This window comes from Rissa tridactyla, chromosome 14 (assembly GCF_028500815.1).
Source record: "Rissa tridactyla isolate bRisTri1 chromosome 14, bRisTri1.patW.cur.20221130, whole genome shotgun sequence".
Classification (NCBI taxonomy): Eukaryota; Metazoa; Chordata; class Aves; order Charadriiformes; family Laridae; genus Rissa; species Rissa tridactyla.
The window spans coordinates 7571354-7588437 of NC_071479.1; the positions used below are offsets into that span (position 1 = coordinate 7571354).

The following is a 17084-nucleotide window of genomic DNA, read 5'->3' on the forward strand; positions in this document are numbered from 1 at the left end:
CATCCTGAATTCAGGAGTTGCGTATTACCCTGGGACACAAAATCTGACTCAGTCTGACCTGAATCTCAGTTTGAAATTTCTATATGCTCAGAGTGGTGCCAACAGACTAACTGGGAAAGACAGCCGCTGACTGCTACTGCTGCAGCAGTGATTCCTGAAGGAACAGCATTGCAAAGGACCGACTTTCTGCCTTAAAAATAAAGCTAGGAAGAAGCTTGCAACAGGAATGATTATTTCTTCATCTGGATGGGAAGGGCAAAAAAATATCTGAAGTTTAAGTTAGATCAGGCTTAGTAGCAAAGGGTGAACTGCTGGTTTTGCCCTTTTCCAGCAAAAACACCAGAGCTTGGAATATCAGTAGAGACCAACATAGTGGATCAAGACAGATGCGACAGACTCCAGAAGTCTGGTGATGGAGCTGAATCCTGGCCTAGGACACACAGTGCTAGACCTTGGGATCAGTCAGGGAAAAAAACAGTTTAGTTGTACCTCACATAGAATTTGTTGTCATTCGGGTAGCTGCAGCTGATATGGGGCAAAACCAGTAGGATCACAAAGCAGGTTAGAAAACAGACATCGCATGTCACCATTTCAGACCAGCTCCTGGTAAAACCTCTCCTTCCTGGCTCCTGAGATCTCTCCCAAACACATAACAGCATGGCGCTGGCTGAGCCCACCAGGAGGGGAGGACAGGCCACCCCCCGACCCATCACCTCTCAAAGGATCTTAATCACATTTACCGTGTCTGACCTTTCACCTTCCAACAAACAAATATCTGTGAGATAACAGCAACCAGGTTAAGATAAATCTTTCCACAAGCTAGGAGAGATATGATCCAATTTGGACAATAGCTTCAATTGTATTCTTTTAAATATCAACCTTCCTCTTACAGCCCTTTGCTAGAACATCCTTCTGCTGCTGTGGCTAAAGTAGCTACTTTCATCTCCACTAACAGAAGAAGTAATTCCCGGCTCCATGAAAACCTTTCTGAAGCCTTAATTCCCCATCTGCAAGATGGGTACACTTGTTCCACCATAGTTTCTGCTTCTTCCCCATGGAGTCTAAGGTTTCTGGGTTTGGTGCTCTATGTTTGTGTGATGTCTAGGGCAATTGAGGTCTTGATCTCATACACACACCTAGAATTTAAGCTATGGGAAGGCAAAAGGGGAAGGTTTTTAACCATTCATTGCAATTCAAGATTTCGTGGATTATCATAGCTGAGGAGGAATGATTTTGAAAGAATGCTGTAGTACGGAAGGAAATTACTTGAAACAAGTACTGAGACCTAAAAATAAACTGTAATCTGTTCAGCCGGGCATTCACTAACCCGCAGTACAGCTGCCAGAGGATGAGTTGCCACCCATCCTTACAGCCATCTATCTCCTGCTGGGGAAGAGTGTAATGAAGGGTGGAATTTGGCTGTGTACGTAATTACCTGGATTAGTGCTGGGATGGTGAGAGTGCATGTAAAATTCCTGTATAGTCAGAGGACAGAAGGTTCCTGCCCATGGTCTCTCCAGTGAGCAAGAACTGTGTGTCCTTAGGTTACTGCTCACAGGGACTTGCTTTTTGAAAGATCCTGGTGTGGAGTGAATATTGCATCTTCAAAGAAATACCCTGGTAAATGTTATCAAAAGGGTGAGTTATCTAGGAATAAGGGCACTAACGGCAAACCTTTAATCTGTTCCCTTTTGCTTAGGAAGAGTTTGCCCTCCACCACCTCTCAGTCCACCAGGCAACCTCCTCTCTCCCCAGACATCGTGCCTCCCCCAGACAAACAGTTGTCCTCTTCACTGCCCTGCCACAGGAAGAAGAAAATCTGGGCGTAGTTATGCAGGCCGAAAGGGTTAAAGCCCCGAGAAGCCAGATCTCCATTTGGTTTTGTACTTACAATGAGTCCAAGGACTCCAGGAGGACCTGGGGCTCCCAATTCTCCCTAAAAGGAAAGACAAACGACATGGTTATGGACACTTTGTAGACAAACAGAGGCTGAAAGGCAGCTCAGTGTTTCAAGAGCTTTAGCGAAGAGAAGGGAAAAGACTGTCCCTCCCCCTTCCATTCCCCCCACAGCCCCTTCCCCAGCCAAAGTGATCGAGAACTTCCATCTTAGCGAGCGCGGCCTCTCCAGACACAGGGCTGCTTGTTGCTCTGCAGTTATTTGCAGGGCTGCCTTGCCCTGCCACGAGCAGGCTGGATAAAAGCGGCATTTCACTGTGCAGGCAGGGGAGCGGAGAGCCTGCCCCAGGTGAGAGGAAGGCAGGGGCAGGGAGAGGGACCGGGGCAGGGAGAGGGACCAGGGGGCAGCAAAGCCAAGGTGGGAAGGAGAGGCTGCTGCTGCTGCTGCTGCTCAGCACTGGGAAAGGTGGGGTTTTTTGAAAAAGAAATAGTAAAACTCAGGAGAAAAGGAGGATTTGGATGAAAATTAAACTGGGTAGTGTGGGGAGAGGGTACGCCAGCTTCTGGTGTGGGATGACAGGCTCTGGGAGTGTGTTTGGCACTTGGGGTGCTCTGAGGCTGCTCCTCTTGTACCTAAGAGCTGGTTTAAGGTGGGGAACCAGCAGCATCCTCTTCACTCTGCCTCATTCACCAACTAGCCATTTCTTTAATTTTTAGAAAAAGGCCCTAGCCTTTGGGCTGCAGCTTGTCCGGGGAGAGGTGGCTCAGCACCTCTGTCCCTGGAACCCTGCAGGGAACCCAGCACTTGCTTGGACCATGAGCCACTTTTAAGCACACCGCAGAGCGCAGGAGATGGACTGCAGAGATTCCTTCCTGGGCTCTGTGCCCATTTGCCATCACTTACAGACTGCTCCCAAGCAGGAGCACTTTGGAAAGAACCAGCTCCTCTTAGAGGCTTTTCAAGGGCACCTCAGAGCACACTGTTGCAGGGGACAGACTCCTATCTGGGTTTGTGGGGCTGGTTTGAATTCCCAGCTTCAGCACACACTCGCCCTGTGCCAGCGCTCCAAAGACACGCAGGTGCCAGGAGTGCCGGCAGGCGCCTGATGGCAATCCCAGGTGAATTACAGCAGAGAAGGCGTATCAGACCCACACAAATCACCCATCTATGTCCCCAGGTACCTTAGCAAACCCTATGTGATGCTCAACCCGTCCCTGTCTCTCCCTCCGTGGATCTCGTGCTCCCTTGCCGCATCAACAGTAGGTTGCTTGTTAGGGCAAGGACCTGCTCTTACACACCTCCGTCTCCAACAGGGCCTCTCAAAACAAGTGCACTGGAAATACTAAACTTCCCGTTGGCTCAGACAACCCTACCCCTGCTCTGGATCACGCTGCCTACTTTCTTTGACAGACCAGCTCAGTTTATGGTGCACATCTGGTGGAGTTCCCTTCAGTGCAATAAAGCTCCCCTTTTATGGAAAGATTTGCCTAGTGACAGAATGAAAGAGAAGGGGACGCAATGTGACTAAATGTGCTCAGCCTCCTTGGGTAAAGGGTTACGTGTGTTTATTTTATGGGAAGTGGAGTAAAGGACTATTGGGCAAGCACACACAAAAAGCGTTTCATAATCTCAACCAGCCTAAAATTGCTTTTTTATGGCCAGTTCCTTTCCTGCATACTTGGGACATCTGTGGAGCAATTGTTCCTCACGGGTGGGATTTCTGTGTCCTCAGAGCTACTGTAATAAGGTCGGCTTCAAGCTTACAGTCGAGGCCTGGCATTACTAGGCTCAGCAAGAAGAGGGAATATCCCCAGGAATGCTGAGCACAGGAGCTGCACGGTGGCCTGGTTTTCCCAGTAAGCTCTGCAGGCTCCGAGGGTGGCCGGGACGAAGCCTGGATGGATGGTCGGCTCTTGGTCGTACCAGTTGCGGGAGGGACTGCCTAGATCTCCAAGTACTGTCATGTGGGTATTCCTCAAGGGAAAGGGTAAATGTGGAAACACATGGCCTCATGTCTAATGCAAGAGGATTTCCTCTTGGAAGAGCAGGGGGTGGATTCCCCTGGGAGAGGTGGACAGGACTAGTTGTTAATTTCAGCCATTCCCTGGCCTGGGAAATGGAGGATTTACAGGTGTTCTCCTCTGGCTGTTGATAATGACAGGCTGGTCCCTGACCTGCGAGGGAACCTGGGCTCTGCTCTCCTCTTCTCAGCACATGAGCTGGGCGCTGGGACAAGAGACAAGGAGATGAATCAACAGTCCTTTCCCATGTCTAATTCCTGTGATTAAGAGACTAATTGGAGTGGCTAAAGCGCTCCGGGAACGGGGATTTGGAATGTGATGGCTCAACAGTTCTCAACAAGTTGGTAGGAGGGAAAAACGCCCCTGCGGTTGGAAGAGTCTTTGGTCTGTCTGGAGGGGACGGAAAGAAGATCAGAGACTGTCGGCTTCAGCCATCCCCATGCGACGGCAGAGGCGGCAGCAGCAGAAGTGCTCTGTGGATCAAACGGAGCTGGGGCAGTTCAGGACCCATGGCAGCCTGCCCGCCTGCCGACAATTTAGCCGCATACTCCACCTAGCAAACCCCGCATATTTGCGTGTTCCACAAACAGACTTTCTGGCATTTTTCTGCGTCTGTGACTCCGCTTGTGACCCTGTGAACCTCCCTTTAAGGCAGCCGAAACAGTCTGTTTTCATTCTCCAATCTCCAAGGCACATTAATATTTAAAAGCCGTTGATAAGATGAAAGAAGAGCAATCTTTCTGGATGAATTAACGGAAGGGACATTTGCTTTTCTCTGATGCTCTGGGAACTGGCATTCAGCTAACATCGAGCAAATCTTCTGAATGGAGCTTAGACAACTCGCAAATTTTAAAGAAAACAAAACAAGTTATTTGGGAAAAAAAAAAGTCTTCCTGACCTCCAGGATTCCTGCTCTTCCTGGTGGGCTGGCTGGAAATAGCAATACAATATAGAAAGTCCTCTACTTTGGGACTACTGATTCCACTCTGACCCATGGCTTAAGTTGACTGAAGGATGGGAAAAATCCAGCAGAAGTATTCCTTGGGAATCTAATTCTTTCAGTTGACTGCATTTGTGATTCTCGTGTTGAATTCCCACAAAGGCTGGAGTGTAGCTGAGCTTGGCTTGCTGGTTAGAGTTGCTTGAGAAAATAACTTTTATGCAGCACATATGATGAATGGGAACTCGAAAACTCTCACAGAGCGGGTTACTTCACACAAATCATTCCATCAAACACCAAGAGCAACACTGTGATTATGTGTGAATAACCAAGACAGCAGGAATTTCAAAGATGAATCAGTACTGCTCGCATGCTAATTGAGGGAGAACCAACAAAGTCACTCAGAAAATAATTTAGAATAATTAATACATCTGAGAACTTTTTCAATCCACAAGGGCATGTTTTGTGAGTAGTGGAAAACACAGCAGGTATCCAACTGTTTGGTATTAACTGCTACAAGAGCAGAGCAAAACAAACCTTATCAGCATCCAGCTGCTTAAATGGTCTCTGTGACCATCCTGACCCAATTCCCAGGAGACACATCCCACTCTTAGAAAGCCAGCAGGGGTCAGATGAAGACCGGAGAGAGGCCAAGAACTCAGGAGCCTGGAGACTTCTCCCACTGCAGCGCTGGAGCTGGCTGAGGCACGGGACAGGGCAAGAGAAGCCTGGGCTATGGTACGTGTCCCACTGCTCCCAGACACTGGAGCAGGGAATCTGGCACTTCTTGCATCAGCATTAACATTGACTTCAGATGAGGAAAGGTACTGAGCTTCAAGTACTTTAGAAGCTTACTTCTACAGGCTAGTGAGATGCAAACCAAGTGGTACCAGCTTGCTAACCTGCATCAGAAAATGAAACGTGGTGAAAAGGAGAAGAACATGCCTCTTTCTCTATGTACCTCAGACCTCTAGGCAATTGAGTACATGAAACCTCAGAAGAGCAGGCCATGTGCACTCAAGTAGCCATCTGTGGTGCCTCATGATGCTACATTCCTCTGTCTGTGGGCCCAGGTCTCCCTGCTACATTCATATAAAGCTTCACCCAGAGCACACTAGTCAACAAGGTGATCCCTGCCGCTGTCTCAGGCTTTGCATCAGGCCCTGTGGTATGGACAACATGCTACAACCGCTCTCTGTTCATCAGGAGTGACATCCCTACCTTTTCGCTCTTGGTTTTTCTTCTAATCATATCCTCAGGATGAGAAAGCATCTATCCAGACCAAGGTGCAAGAAAGGCAACAGACAGAGACAGAAAGCAAATGGCAACATGATGACCTGGCAGTTAGAGGATGTTGAGTCAAACTTGGGAATTCATAGCATGCTTGAGCAGGGCAGGGATGTACATTTGTTTTTCAGGAGAAAACCAAAATGCTAGCAGTTGCCACCAAACTTTAAAGCTTCTTTCAGCTCTAACTAGCACGATGCAGTACAGTGTGCTGTCTAGTGCAACAGAAAGAAAGACAGGAAAAAGCTATCAACTTACTGGGTTCCCATCGATGCCTGGAGGTCCTCGTTCCCCGAAATCACCAGGAAAACCCTGAGGAGAGGAGGCAAACATGAGTATTAGTTATTGACCCACCCTGCTGTAAAGACAGCTTAAAAACTGCTCCCCCTGCACCCAGTGCAGCGCTTTGGTAGACAGTGGGTCACAAGGAAGTGTGGACCATCCAGCTGCTTGTCCTCATCCAAACCGTTCCTGCTCCACCAGCACATCTGCTCAGCGAGAAGCTCTACAAGGCTGAGAGCTCTGATTCACTGCTCTCTCCTGGGGCCAATGAAGGGTAACCAGAAGTACTGTTTACAAGGCTCGGCCATGAGCTGCACATTAACTAATGGGAGCCTTGAGAGGAAAAATCAGCGAGGAGACAGGAAGGCTTTTTCCTTGGCCATGCTATGAAAAGCACCCAATGCTGAGGCTGCTGGACTTGACTTGTTCACACCTTGTCTTGCAGGCTATGTCCAGCCCTCAAGCAGCCGTGCCTTTTCTCAGCACCAGTCACCAGCCCTGGGCACGCTTCATATGGCAGGCAAGGCTTTTGCAGCACCGTGGAGAAAGACAACGTGAGTGTGCGTAGCAGAGAGAAGGGGTGGAAACCTGTCCTTCTGTCCTCCTTTTGGTTCACCCAAGTGCGCCAGTATGTCTAACAAGGAATATGCAGCCCTGAAGATTATGTTGTGTAGATTACATGTGAAATGATAATTCCACATTTGGAAGATCAAACTCTGTATTTACAGATATAGTGCTTTCTACCCTCTTTCAGGAAGAGATATCCTACTGATAGGCTACTTCCTTAAAAGTCAGTCCCAAATCCCTTATGTTTTGGAAGAATTTGTAAACTTCACTGCAATGACTATCCTCAAAAATGGATTGTCAATCTGAATTATTTCATCCTGTCTACTAACCCAATCATTTTAACAGTACCCCCTTCTCATAGGATAGCTGAACAGCGTAATGCGTGTTGGAGCCCATGCAGATGCTTAATGGAGCTGATCAAAGATGCTTAGTGAATTCACTCCAATGCATTCACAACCTTTCAGCTTGCCAGAGGAACAACCGGTTCCAAGCTCATTATGGTCCACACCCCAGAGCTGTGAAAGACCATGTTTACTACATGAAAAAGTCACCACAAAAGACTCCATCATCATCTCATTATATCCGATACAAATTTGGAAGAGTGGAGGTACTGAGCCAGAGCCAGAACATGGTGGTGTGACACGTTCTCTCTCGCACTCTTAGACAGACCCTGTGCTCCCCCCAATTCCCTATCACAAACAAATCATCCAGCCGCTTGCTCTTCCCTGTCCTGTCGTGCCCTGTCTCCCTCAGAACAAGCTCAGCGGAGGGGTACGCAACCGCTGGGGTTAGCAAACCCTCTTAGTCACTACACCGACATTTTCAAGGAGGGAGCAGTTGAGTTTCAGATGGATTGGACTCAATTTTCCCCTAAGCTTGAACTTCATTCAGCAAAGGACTGACAGGGAGCAGGCTGCCAAGGGCTATCAGGGACCAGCTCAAACATCAGCAGCTTCAGGGCTACTCTGAACTTCAGCTCCAGTGGAAAATGCTTTGGGGAGGCCGTGACACCGAGGTAAGAGACTGCTGCGACTCTCCACTTCTTTTTCTTGCATGCCCCTTGAGATGGAGTAGAGACAAAATATGACACAGCATCGACCTCCTTTGACTCTGAGCTAAAAGGGAAATCATTGTCTGCTAGAGGAGCTCCCCATGGACAGAGCATACGCAGCGCCTAACTCCAGGGAACTCGAGAGAAGCAAAATGTGACAGCCAACAGCAACACGCTATCTGGAAGCCCATCAGCAGGACTGAAAATTGAAATAATCGCAGTGGACAGAATAGGAAAACTATACCAGGAAACTGCAGTCAAAGATGTCATCCAAGACCTCCCTTCATCTTGAGGGTTTACAACTCCTGGTCAACACAACCAGGTAAAAAAGATACTTGGTCAAACCCAAGGTGAGAGATGGGAGACATGTTTAAAACAACCCAAATTCTGCCGCTGACTTCAGAGCCAGCATTTCACCTCTTCTGTACCAATTCCCCACAGCATTCAGGACAACTCCTGAATGGACACAAGCTATTGCTTGCTTGGAATCACCACTTCTATTTTATAGGCATCACTGTGAATGGGAAATTCGTCTGCCTTTTTCCAGCTGGGCACTACATCCCTGAAGCCTGTGCACATGCCAAGAAGCTGTGGTAAGCAACCGCTGGAAACAGACTTCTGCCATCTAGAGACAAAGACGTCAAATATAACAAGAAGGCAGGGGGTGGGGGGTGGTGGCTACAATTTTCTTTAATGAAAAAAAGGGGAAAAATAACTCTGATACATGCTGAATCAATAAGATCAGAACAGAGATGTGCAGGGAAAACTCATTGCTCAGGCAAGACCAAAAAAAAAAAAAAAAAAAAGGCTGCCTTGGAATATTTTGCTGTTTACAGTCATACAACTTGCCAAGGAAAATATGAGTGTGCATAGCCTGATACTGTACTTACACTGCTGCAGAGTTCAGTCCCAGCCTTCAGCACTCCCCCAGCTGTACCTTTCCTTTCTCAGGGGGCAAAGCTGGGCACAGAGTGACCCGTGGATGCCACCGAGCAGCCTGGTCCTGGGGCTGCTGAGGTGTCTTCTTTCAAGCTAAGGTCTTGCCAAGGTGGCAAGGTTTTACTAGTTTGAATAGTACAATTAAATCAATATTGCTACAGCAGCGTAATATCATCTAGAGGAATGCTTGCTCCAGACGAAAAGCATTTTCAAAATTTGTTTTAAATCTCTTCCAACATCATATAAACAATACACTCCTCTGCCAGAATAAAAGTGTCCAGATAAGAAACTATTTAAATTCATGTTTCCCACTAATCTCTTTTTATGCCTCAGTTTCAAGTACTAACCTTGCTGCTTAAAGATAAAGACATAGGAGATTTGAGGCACTTGGTAACACAGTTAATAAAAATCTAGCTTTTACACAGGCTTTCCAATCTCCAAGTATTTAAAAAAGCAGATTCTTCTTATGTTTTGAGGGCGGAGAGCTGAGCACCCAAGGTCACATGGCCAGTGCTACCCAGTAAGCAAGAGATTCGACAATAAAACCCGTTCACAGCACCCTGTGACTCTCCCTGCGGAGCTAGGGTGTCTGCCCGTCCTCAAGATGGGATGGAAAAGGGTCAAAGTGGGAGGAAACAGAAGAAAGCCCAGACCAGTGTGGGCTGGCATCGTTGCTACAACAGCCAGGCCCAGGACACCACTCAGCAGTGACGCCCCATCCTTGGCAACACCTGAGCGTCCTTAACACGCCGTCTGCTCTGCTGGCACGAGCACCCCTCCCAGCCTCGGCTCACGGCTCTCCGGGGTGATGGGCGGTCCCCTGACACCTTTTGACCCGAGCTCTAAAACAAACCCAGAGGTGGAGACAAATGGAAAAAGCAGCTTCGATTCAACTAAGCCCAGGCATCCCTGCCCAACATTTGAGCTTGGCAACACAAGTATTAACAGTCTTTTGCACATTAAATGAGCCCAAGGCTGGTGGCTGTGGCACGAAGGAGGATATTTCAGTATCCAAACGGTCTCCAAAGACCCAAACCAGGTTGTGAAAGCTTTCCCAATGCAGTCCTGTGCACAGCAGGAAACAATCAATCTTCTAAGCCCCTAATGAAAAGAAAGCACTTTCTTTCCATGGGGTAAGCAGTAGCAGTTTAAACCACAATAACAGTTCCAGTGACCACAGTGTCCTAGTTTATTGGATCTCACATGTCTGTAAAAGCTATTTTTTCAGTGCCTCTCCCCTCCTGCCTGAGCCTAAAGGACAGAGATGTTCCCCAGGAACAAAACTAGCACAATTCAACCGAAACAAGCAGCCTAGGAATTACAAGCGGACTTTGTTATCCCATTTGTTTCATTCCTGTAAGCAGCGCTACCTCTCCTCTCCCGAGCACTGCTCCAGCAGCCCGAGGAGCCCAAACTGAGGGAGAACACACCGGGCAGGAAGCTCGTTTTATGGTGCTGGCAGACAGGCAGGTCGCAACTGGCGGCCCATTACAGGAGACTTGTGAAGGAGATTAAAGAGCCCAGCACATTCGGAGTCTCCTGACCTTCCCGAAGTGAGTGCAGAGGTTTTTTTGGTACAGAAAATCCACCGTTTTTCAGGGTGCAGCTGTTTTTCCAGGAAGACTGGTCCCTGGAAATTATGCTCAAGGATTGGGACGGCAAAGAAAAAACACCCTCGTGAAAAATATCGAGCCTTGCACCCTGCCTGCTCTGTGGGAGGGAATGGACATGCAGAGAAGGACCGGGACTGGGAAGGGATGGCAAATGGCAGCAGAGCTAGGAGGAAAAGGCTCGACTAACAAGTTCTGTTGGCCAAGAGCCAGCGGGGTGCTCCTCCGCAGCAGCTGAAGTCAGGTATGACAAAACTTTTGGCTCTGTCTCACAGCTGGGAAATACGGAGAGGAGGTGGGGAAAAAAAGGCAGCTGAATGGATTTCACATTGTCTGAAGGAGAAGTTCAATGAAAGAAGCAAGATGAAGCTTGAAGAGGAGTTGGGAAAAAAGCATACAAGCAGATGCTTTGCACTAAGAAAGATCCTGATGCTTCTGGGCTCTCCTGTCCTCACCCCAAGCAGAGCTTTACAGAGGTTGCACAGTTTGTCCTCACCGCAGTCGGTGAAACCGAGGAACCACCATTAGAGAGGGAACTGAGGCAGAGAGAGATGCAAACTGATTTATCCCAGGTAACGCTGAGAAATCCGAAGCTGAACCAGTAACTAAATCTCCATCTTTGAGATCCTACAATAGCGCCTTAATTAATTTTCACCCACACTCCCTGCAAAGGGCATCTTTTTGTACGCCAGGAGGCTCCTGCTGAGAGCAACCAGACATAGTCAGACACTGGAACCAGCTCCTCCTGCACCAGGGGATCACATCCCCCTCCACCTCCCCTTCCTTTCTTCCTCTGCTTAAAACAGAGCAGTCTGCCCTTTCTTGCTGCTGTCAGCCAAAGGGCTGCTCCTGGTCTGAGCAGACGCCACCACTTCTTGTCCCTTGTCCCTGGAAGCAGCTGTCCGGTGACAGAGACTGGTGAGACACCCCGCGTGCTTTGCTTCCCCAAGGCCTTTTCAGGTGTGCTCGTGTGGGTGGGTGTGTTGTATGTATACAACATCTGATTCAGTTTAAAACACTTTCCCTGCTGGAGTAAGGGAGGCAGTCTGGCAGCTGCTGCTCCGAGGAATCCTGGCAGGTCTTCACGCCAACAGAATCCTTCTCCAAAAATAGGATTTTATTTTCCTGTTGGCTGAAGGTGAAGCTGCTCAAACCAACCAGCCCTCCTGTCTTGTCTGCAAAAGACTCTATTTGCCAGCTGGCTCCGGCCAGGTGAATCACTGCCCAGGACTGTCCCCAGGGATGGAACTTGCAAGTCAAACAATTTAGACATAAAAAAAAAAAAGAAAAAGGTGGTGGTGGGGAAGCAGGGCTGAGGGTGAGAGAAAGCATTCACTGGAAAAAAAGAAGGAGAATAAAATAAACAAGTGTAGCTTATGTTGGCGGCATACGCCTCTGAGAGCATTCTTGGTGGAGAGAGCAGACGTGAGCCCCTCCGCAGGTGGGCGCGAAGGCAAACAGGCTGGCGCAGACCCAGCGCTGGGTCCCCGAGCGGCGAGAGTCACCCTAAAGGGAACCTGGCACACCCCGCACTCCCGGCGCGCCGGCTCACCACCTTTAATTCAGGCAGCAATGCAGGAGCCTCTGCCTTCTGCTCAGGCTAGACCTGGGACTGTGACAACTCTCATCCCTGAAAAGAAGGGAGATGCCATCCTCAGCTGGGTACGGGACCGACGGTCCTGCTGCAGTTCTGCTCCTTTGTCACCCGAAAATGAGGTTTGCTCTCTCTCCCTGGGAGACTTCACAGCTCCGTGTCACATCCTCTTTGGATAAAGATTTCACGGCATTTTTAAACACAACTATCCCTCCAGCTGTGGGAGCACAGCCCTCCAGGGCAGCCTGTTCCACCCCAACACGAGCAAAAGTCCCCTGAAGCCCCTTCAGCTGAACATCGCTGAAGTTAACCGATAGCCCCTCTGCCCTCTTGCCCATCTGCTTTGTTCCTTTTACACTCGTATATGACCTCTGTCGTGTCTGGGGGGCTCCAACGGAGTGCAGATCACACAGACCCCATTACCCAACGCTGAAGAGCACCGACTCTGCCACCACTCCTAATTATTTATGGCCAAGAGTTCCAAATCAAGCAGCCTCCTATTTAAGAAAGTCAAGCAGCTTTGGTGATCAAAATGTTTTCAGACTCAAAAGTGGTAAGTTGCATTATTTTTTCTTAGAACTTCTAGTGAAAATAATTTTGGGGCTTTGACCTGATTTATGAATGAACACTTCCCTGAAAGAACAGCTTTTGTTCTTGTGCTTCGGAGACCTCAGTTCAATTCTTCACGAGTTTTTTGAATTACAATCGACAAGTCACTTAGCGACATTATCGGAAACAAACCACCTTTGAGTTTGTTTTTTCTCTCAGTAGAAGTTATGGGTCTTGGCGCCTTTCAAACCCTTTTCCCTGCGTTTTCAATACTTTGTTTTGCCCATTCTTTAAAAATGAAATACATGCTAATATTGTCCACCTTGCCAGGTTATTTGGATGACGTAATGACAAACACAGGAACATGTGCTGATATCAGAGTGATAAGTAACCATGCAAGCACCTCACCACAGAGATTTGGGAAACTCCAGACATGTGGAACACAACTTGAGCCAAAAAGAGATGGTGACATTTGCTCTGGGCTCGTGCCTGCATTTCATGGTGGTGAACCAGGCCCAGAGGGGAGGAGAGCCCAGCTGCCCAGTTTCAGTGTCCAACTGAAGCATTAAAAAAGTCACTGATTACTCAAACCAAATCTATTTTAAAAATGTAGCTTAATGAAGAAAAATTGTAGCAAAGAATTGACTTAGATGGCTAACAGGAAAAATCCAATTTATGGGCTAAAACTCTCCCAGTTGAAGAGGAGTTTTGTCAATTACTAATTTTCAGGACCTCCAGTTGACTTTTCATGTAAACAAAAGGATTAAAAGCAATTTTTATTTTTTTTTTGAATCAATAAGTTCCTGAAGAAGGCACCAAACTTTTTGGTGCTCTGCTGGCATGCTGGCACAAGACACAGCGAGCTACCCAAGTCCTGTCCATCAACTCCTACAGGCCATTTGTGCTCCTTCCTGCAGCTCACCTGGTGGATTTACCTGTACAAATAGGTCTGCACATTTTCCCACTAACTTTAGCTGGCCACATCTGTAAGTACAACTCTATATGCAAAGGGCCTACAGCTGGACCTGAACGGGGACACCAGCGGGGAAGGAATGCTTTATGGGTTGCAGGATGAGTCCAGCAAGTGCTCAGGTCAATCAGGCCCAAGCAGTGAAGCTATGTGGAAGAGTAAATATTTATTTTCTGAGGATATACAGGGATAACATCATTTAGGATCAGTTAAAAAGTCATTCCCATTTCTTTCAAATCTTAGGAAATGGTTTGTGGACCAACACGCTGAACTACCGCCGACCTAAGTGGGAAACCACAGTTTATCCCTACTTCTTTAGAAATTTTTCAGTTTTAATTACAATGTTTCTTTAAAATGTTTCTTAGTTTTTAAAGAGAAGTACAGCTCCTTTCTTCCTCCCTTTCTTTTGGTAGGTAACCTCGTTGACAAAAGAGACATGGCTGGGCCATTAGGAGCCCGTGTGAGCCATGATAGCCAGGGCTGTAGGTGAGAGCTCTTAGGGTGTATGCCTATGTCATGTCTCTTACAAGAAAAGCCGTACGGGCTGCCTTTTTGCACCCCCAAAGAGCCCACTCAAGTCAACTAGAGTTTGGCAATGATTTGTTAAAGAAGAGGTACTTTGAAATGCTGTTACCAGTTTCCCAAATCTCAACTTGTGTGGTGCAGGAGACTCTTGCTTGGTTCACTCCAAATATAAGGAAGGACCTCAGCTGCATCCAAAGCAGAGAAAAGATTGGAGCAAGAAGAGAGGAGGTTTTTTCATCTTAGTCCCCACAGAGAGGAGCAAAATTTATTTTCTCAGTAATTTGCGGTTATGCCAGCCTTTCCAGACACATGGCAAAACATGTTCCCCCATTGTTTGCATGGACAACAGCTGAGACTGTGTAACTTGGCAAAGCCCCATGCACTGACGTTCCCCACGGAGTTATCTTAGCCATATATCACAAGGTTGGGGGAAGCTGTAAAACGAAACCCTCCTAACCCAAAGGCAGCCCTACTTTTTGGTATCTAGTGTCTCCCGCAAGGCAATACCTTTTCGTATGATGCAACAGCTTACCCGTATTGGTGGGGTGCGCAGGGGTATCACCGGCACTTCTAACAACTTATCAGATGAAGGAAAAAAAGAATATATCGAGACTTGGTGTTCACTGGAGGCAGAAGTTAAGACATTAACTTTATAAGTCAACATGGAAGAAGACAGCAGACATGAAAAATAGCCTGGCAAGAAGGCGCCGCCGCACTACAAGCTGAGAGCTGGCAAGGGGGACCCCGCCTGTGGTCAGCTCATGGAAAACGGATGCCAGATTCGGCAGCTTGCCACCACGCTGATGCTCACAACAAAGACTGAGGCTACGTTAGAGTGGCTGCCAGATCACTGCTGGCTCTCACAACCTCCAAGCTGTGGCTGATGGGCAGAGAGAAGGGAGACTTCTGGACTCACCTATGCACTGATTCCAAATACTTAAAATCCGCATGCCACTTTATAGCACCTCTTCCTTGACATCTGAGCAGTAATCAGCTAAGTTTCAGCTACTGAGCTTAAAGGAGAGCCGAGTGTGTTATCCCTGTTCTGCACACAGCAAAGAACAGCCAAACAGCTTGTCTGAAGTTGCATGCCACCTATCCTCCTCCTCCTCCTCCTCCTGTACGGTCACCAAGCAATGCAGCATCTCCCCACCTTGTCTTGGCAGACTCCAACTGTTCTCACAGGCAGAGGTGTCAGCCTTCTTGGCCACACATCCCGAGCACAAATCCTCCCTCTGTGCCTGCTCCTTAACGGTCTGCTCCACCTGTCAAGCTATCTCCTCGCAGCAGCACTTCACCAGCATGTTGGCACTTGCCAAAGGCTTCCCAGAGCCTGATGGCAGAGCCTGTGCTGTCAGGAGGTGTTTGTCTCCCTTGCCTGAGGTTAGCAGGCAGGAATCCCCATCAGGACACCCGACAGTGGCGGGACACAGCTGCGTATCACTCACAAACATGAGCTACAGGGGTACAAAAGAAAGACCAGTAACGATGAGCACAGGCAGACAGGCAGGGAAGCTGAAGTGCCTGTTTGTGGTACTAATGACTTGCTCGTGCTGCTGTTATCTGAACCTTCCAGCCCTGGGGATGGCCTGATCCTGTGCTGTTTTGTAACCCAAATGGATGGAGCCTTTGGGCGAGGGCTTTTCTTTCATGAGGCTTTGCGTGGTACCTGACACAGTGAGGCTCCACGTGTTCAGCTGAGCTCCAGGCACGGGACCAGCAGCACCAACACGTTCTCAGAAAAATATAAGAAACTCTCAGCTGCTTTTGGCTAAACTGTGAATAGACCTCAGACAAACCCAAGAGTTACTAAGTATGTCTTGGAACTAATCTTTGCTCCTTCTTTTCTATCATCTCTTTTAAAATAATACTACTAATAAAACACATTGTAAGCAAAAACCAGACGTAAGATAGTGCAGCTGCTGCAGTACCGATACTCTATGTGAGAAAAAGAGATACAAGGACACATCAATAACGAAGACAAACAAAAGACGAGCTCAAAGGTCTTCAGATATATTTCCTAAAAGTTTGCCTTTAAGTATCTTTCTCTAACAGGGCTTGAGAACGTCAAAAATATTACACTCCATTTGAAGCCTAACATAATCTCCAGTGCAGACATTTCTGACTATAGCTACCCATCTCCCACAGCATAAGAAAAGCATATCCCTTCCAGCTTTGTGCTTCTTGAATGATGACTAGCTATATCTCTTCTTCCTGCGGGTCACCTCCTTCAGTGACAGTACATCTCCTTTCTAAAGATGGATTAGGACTGATATATCGCCTGTGCATGCCAAGACAGAAGGTAACAACAGCTTCTCTCATTCCGTTCCCCCAGCACAGTGCGGACTACAGCCCTGCCGCCCTCACAGCAATGGGGCTTTTTTTTCTCCTCTTTTTTTTTTTTTTGCCAGCTGCCTAACTGAACACCATAAAAATCCACAAAAACACCACTAAAAGCCATTCTTTTCAGCCACTGCATTGGCAAATCCAAAGGTTTAAGCAACCAGTTGCTTCAGGTCCAGGCCTCCAGCCTACCTCTAAAACAGGCAGCACATCCAGAGACGTACAGACTCGTGTTATTTCAGTCTCCCTGGCACATTGTACTTTAATCATAATTCTCCCCCTAGCCCACCCCCGACCCTCTTCTTGCTCAAGAGCTCACCAGGGCCCATACGTTTGAAAGGCACTCGCCTCCTACGTTGCTGCTGCTCTGCGGGGAGAGCAGAGCGGGAGGGGGAGTCAGCTGTTTCCATGACAGATTCACCATGTCCCTCACAGCTCTGCAAAACTTAACTTCCCTGGAAGGGTTTCAAGGTCTGACTCATGTCCAGTTCTTCTATTTTAATCATTCC

The 17084-nt window shown here is 47.9% G+C and overlaps 1 protein-coding gene across 1 annotated transcript in view; it reads right to left on the minus strand.

The window, feature by feature from the left end:
- Nucleotides 1–17084, minus strand: part of COL27A1 (collagen type XXVII alpha 1 chain) — a 161223-nt gene that overhangs the window by 87426 nt on the left and 56713 nt on the right. The window contains exons 13-14 of the mRNA XM_054221069.1: nucleotides 6404–6457; nucleotides 1892–1936 (exon numbers count right to left, since the gene is read on the minus strand). Of these exons, the coding sequence (XP_054077044.1) occupies nucleotides 1892–1936; nucleotides 6404–6457 (99 nt within the window). The remainder of the gene's footprint in view (nucleotides 1–1891; nucleotides 1937–6403; nucleotides 6458–17084) is intronic.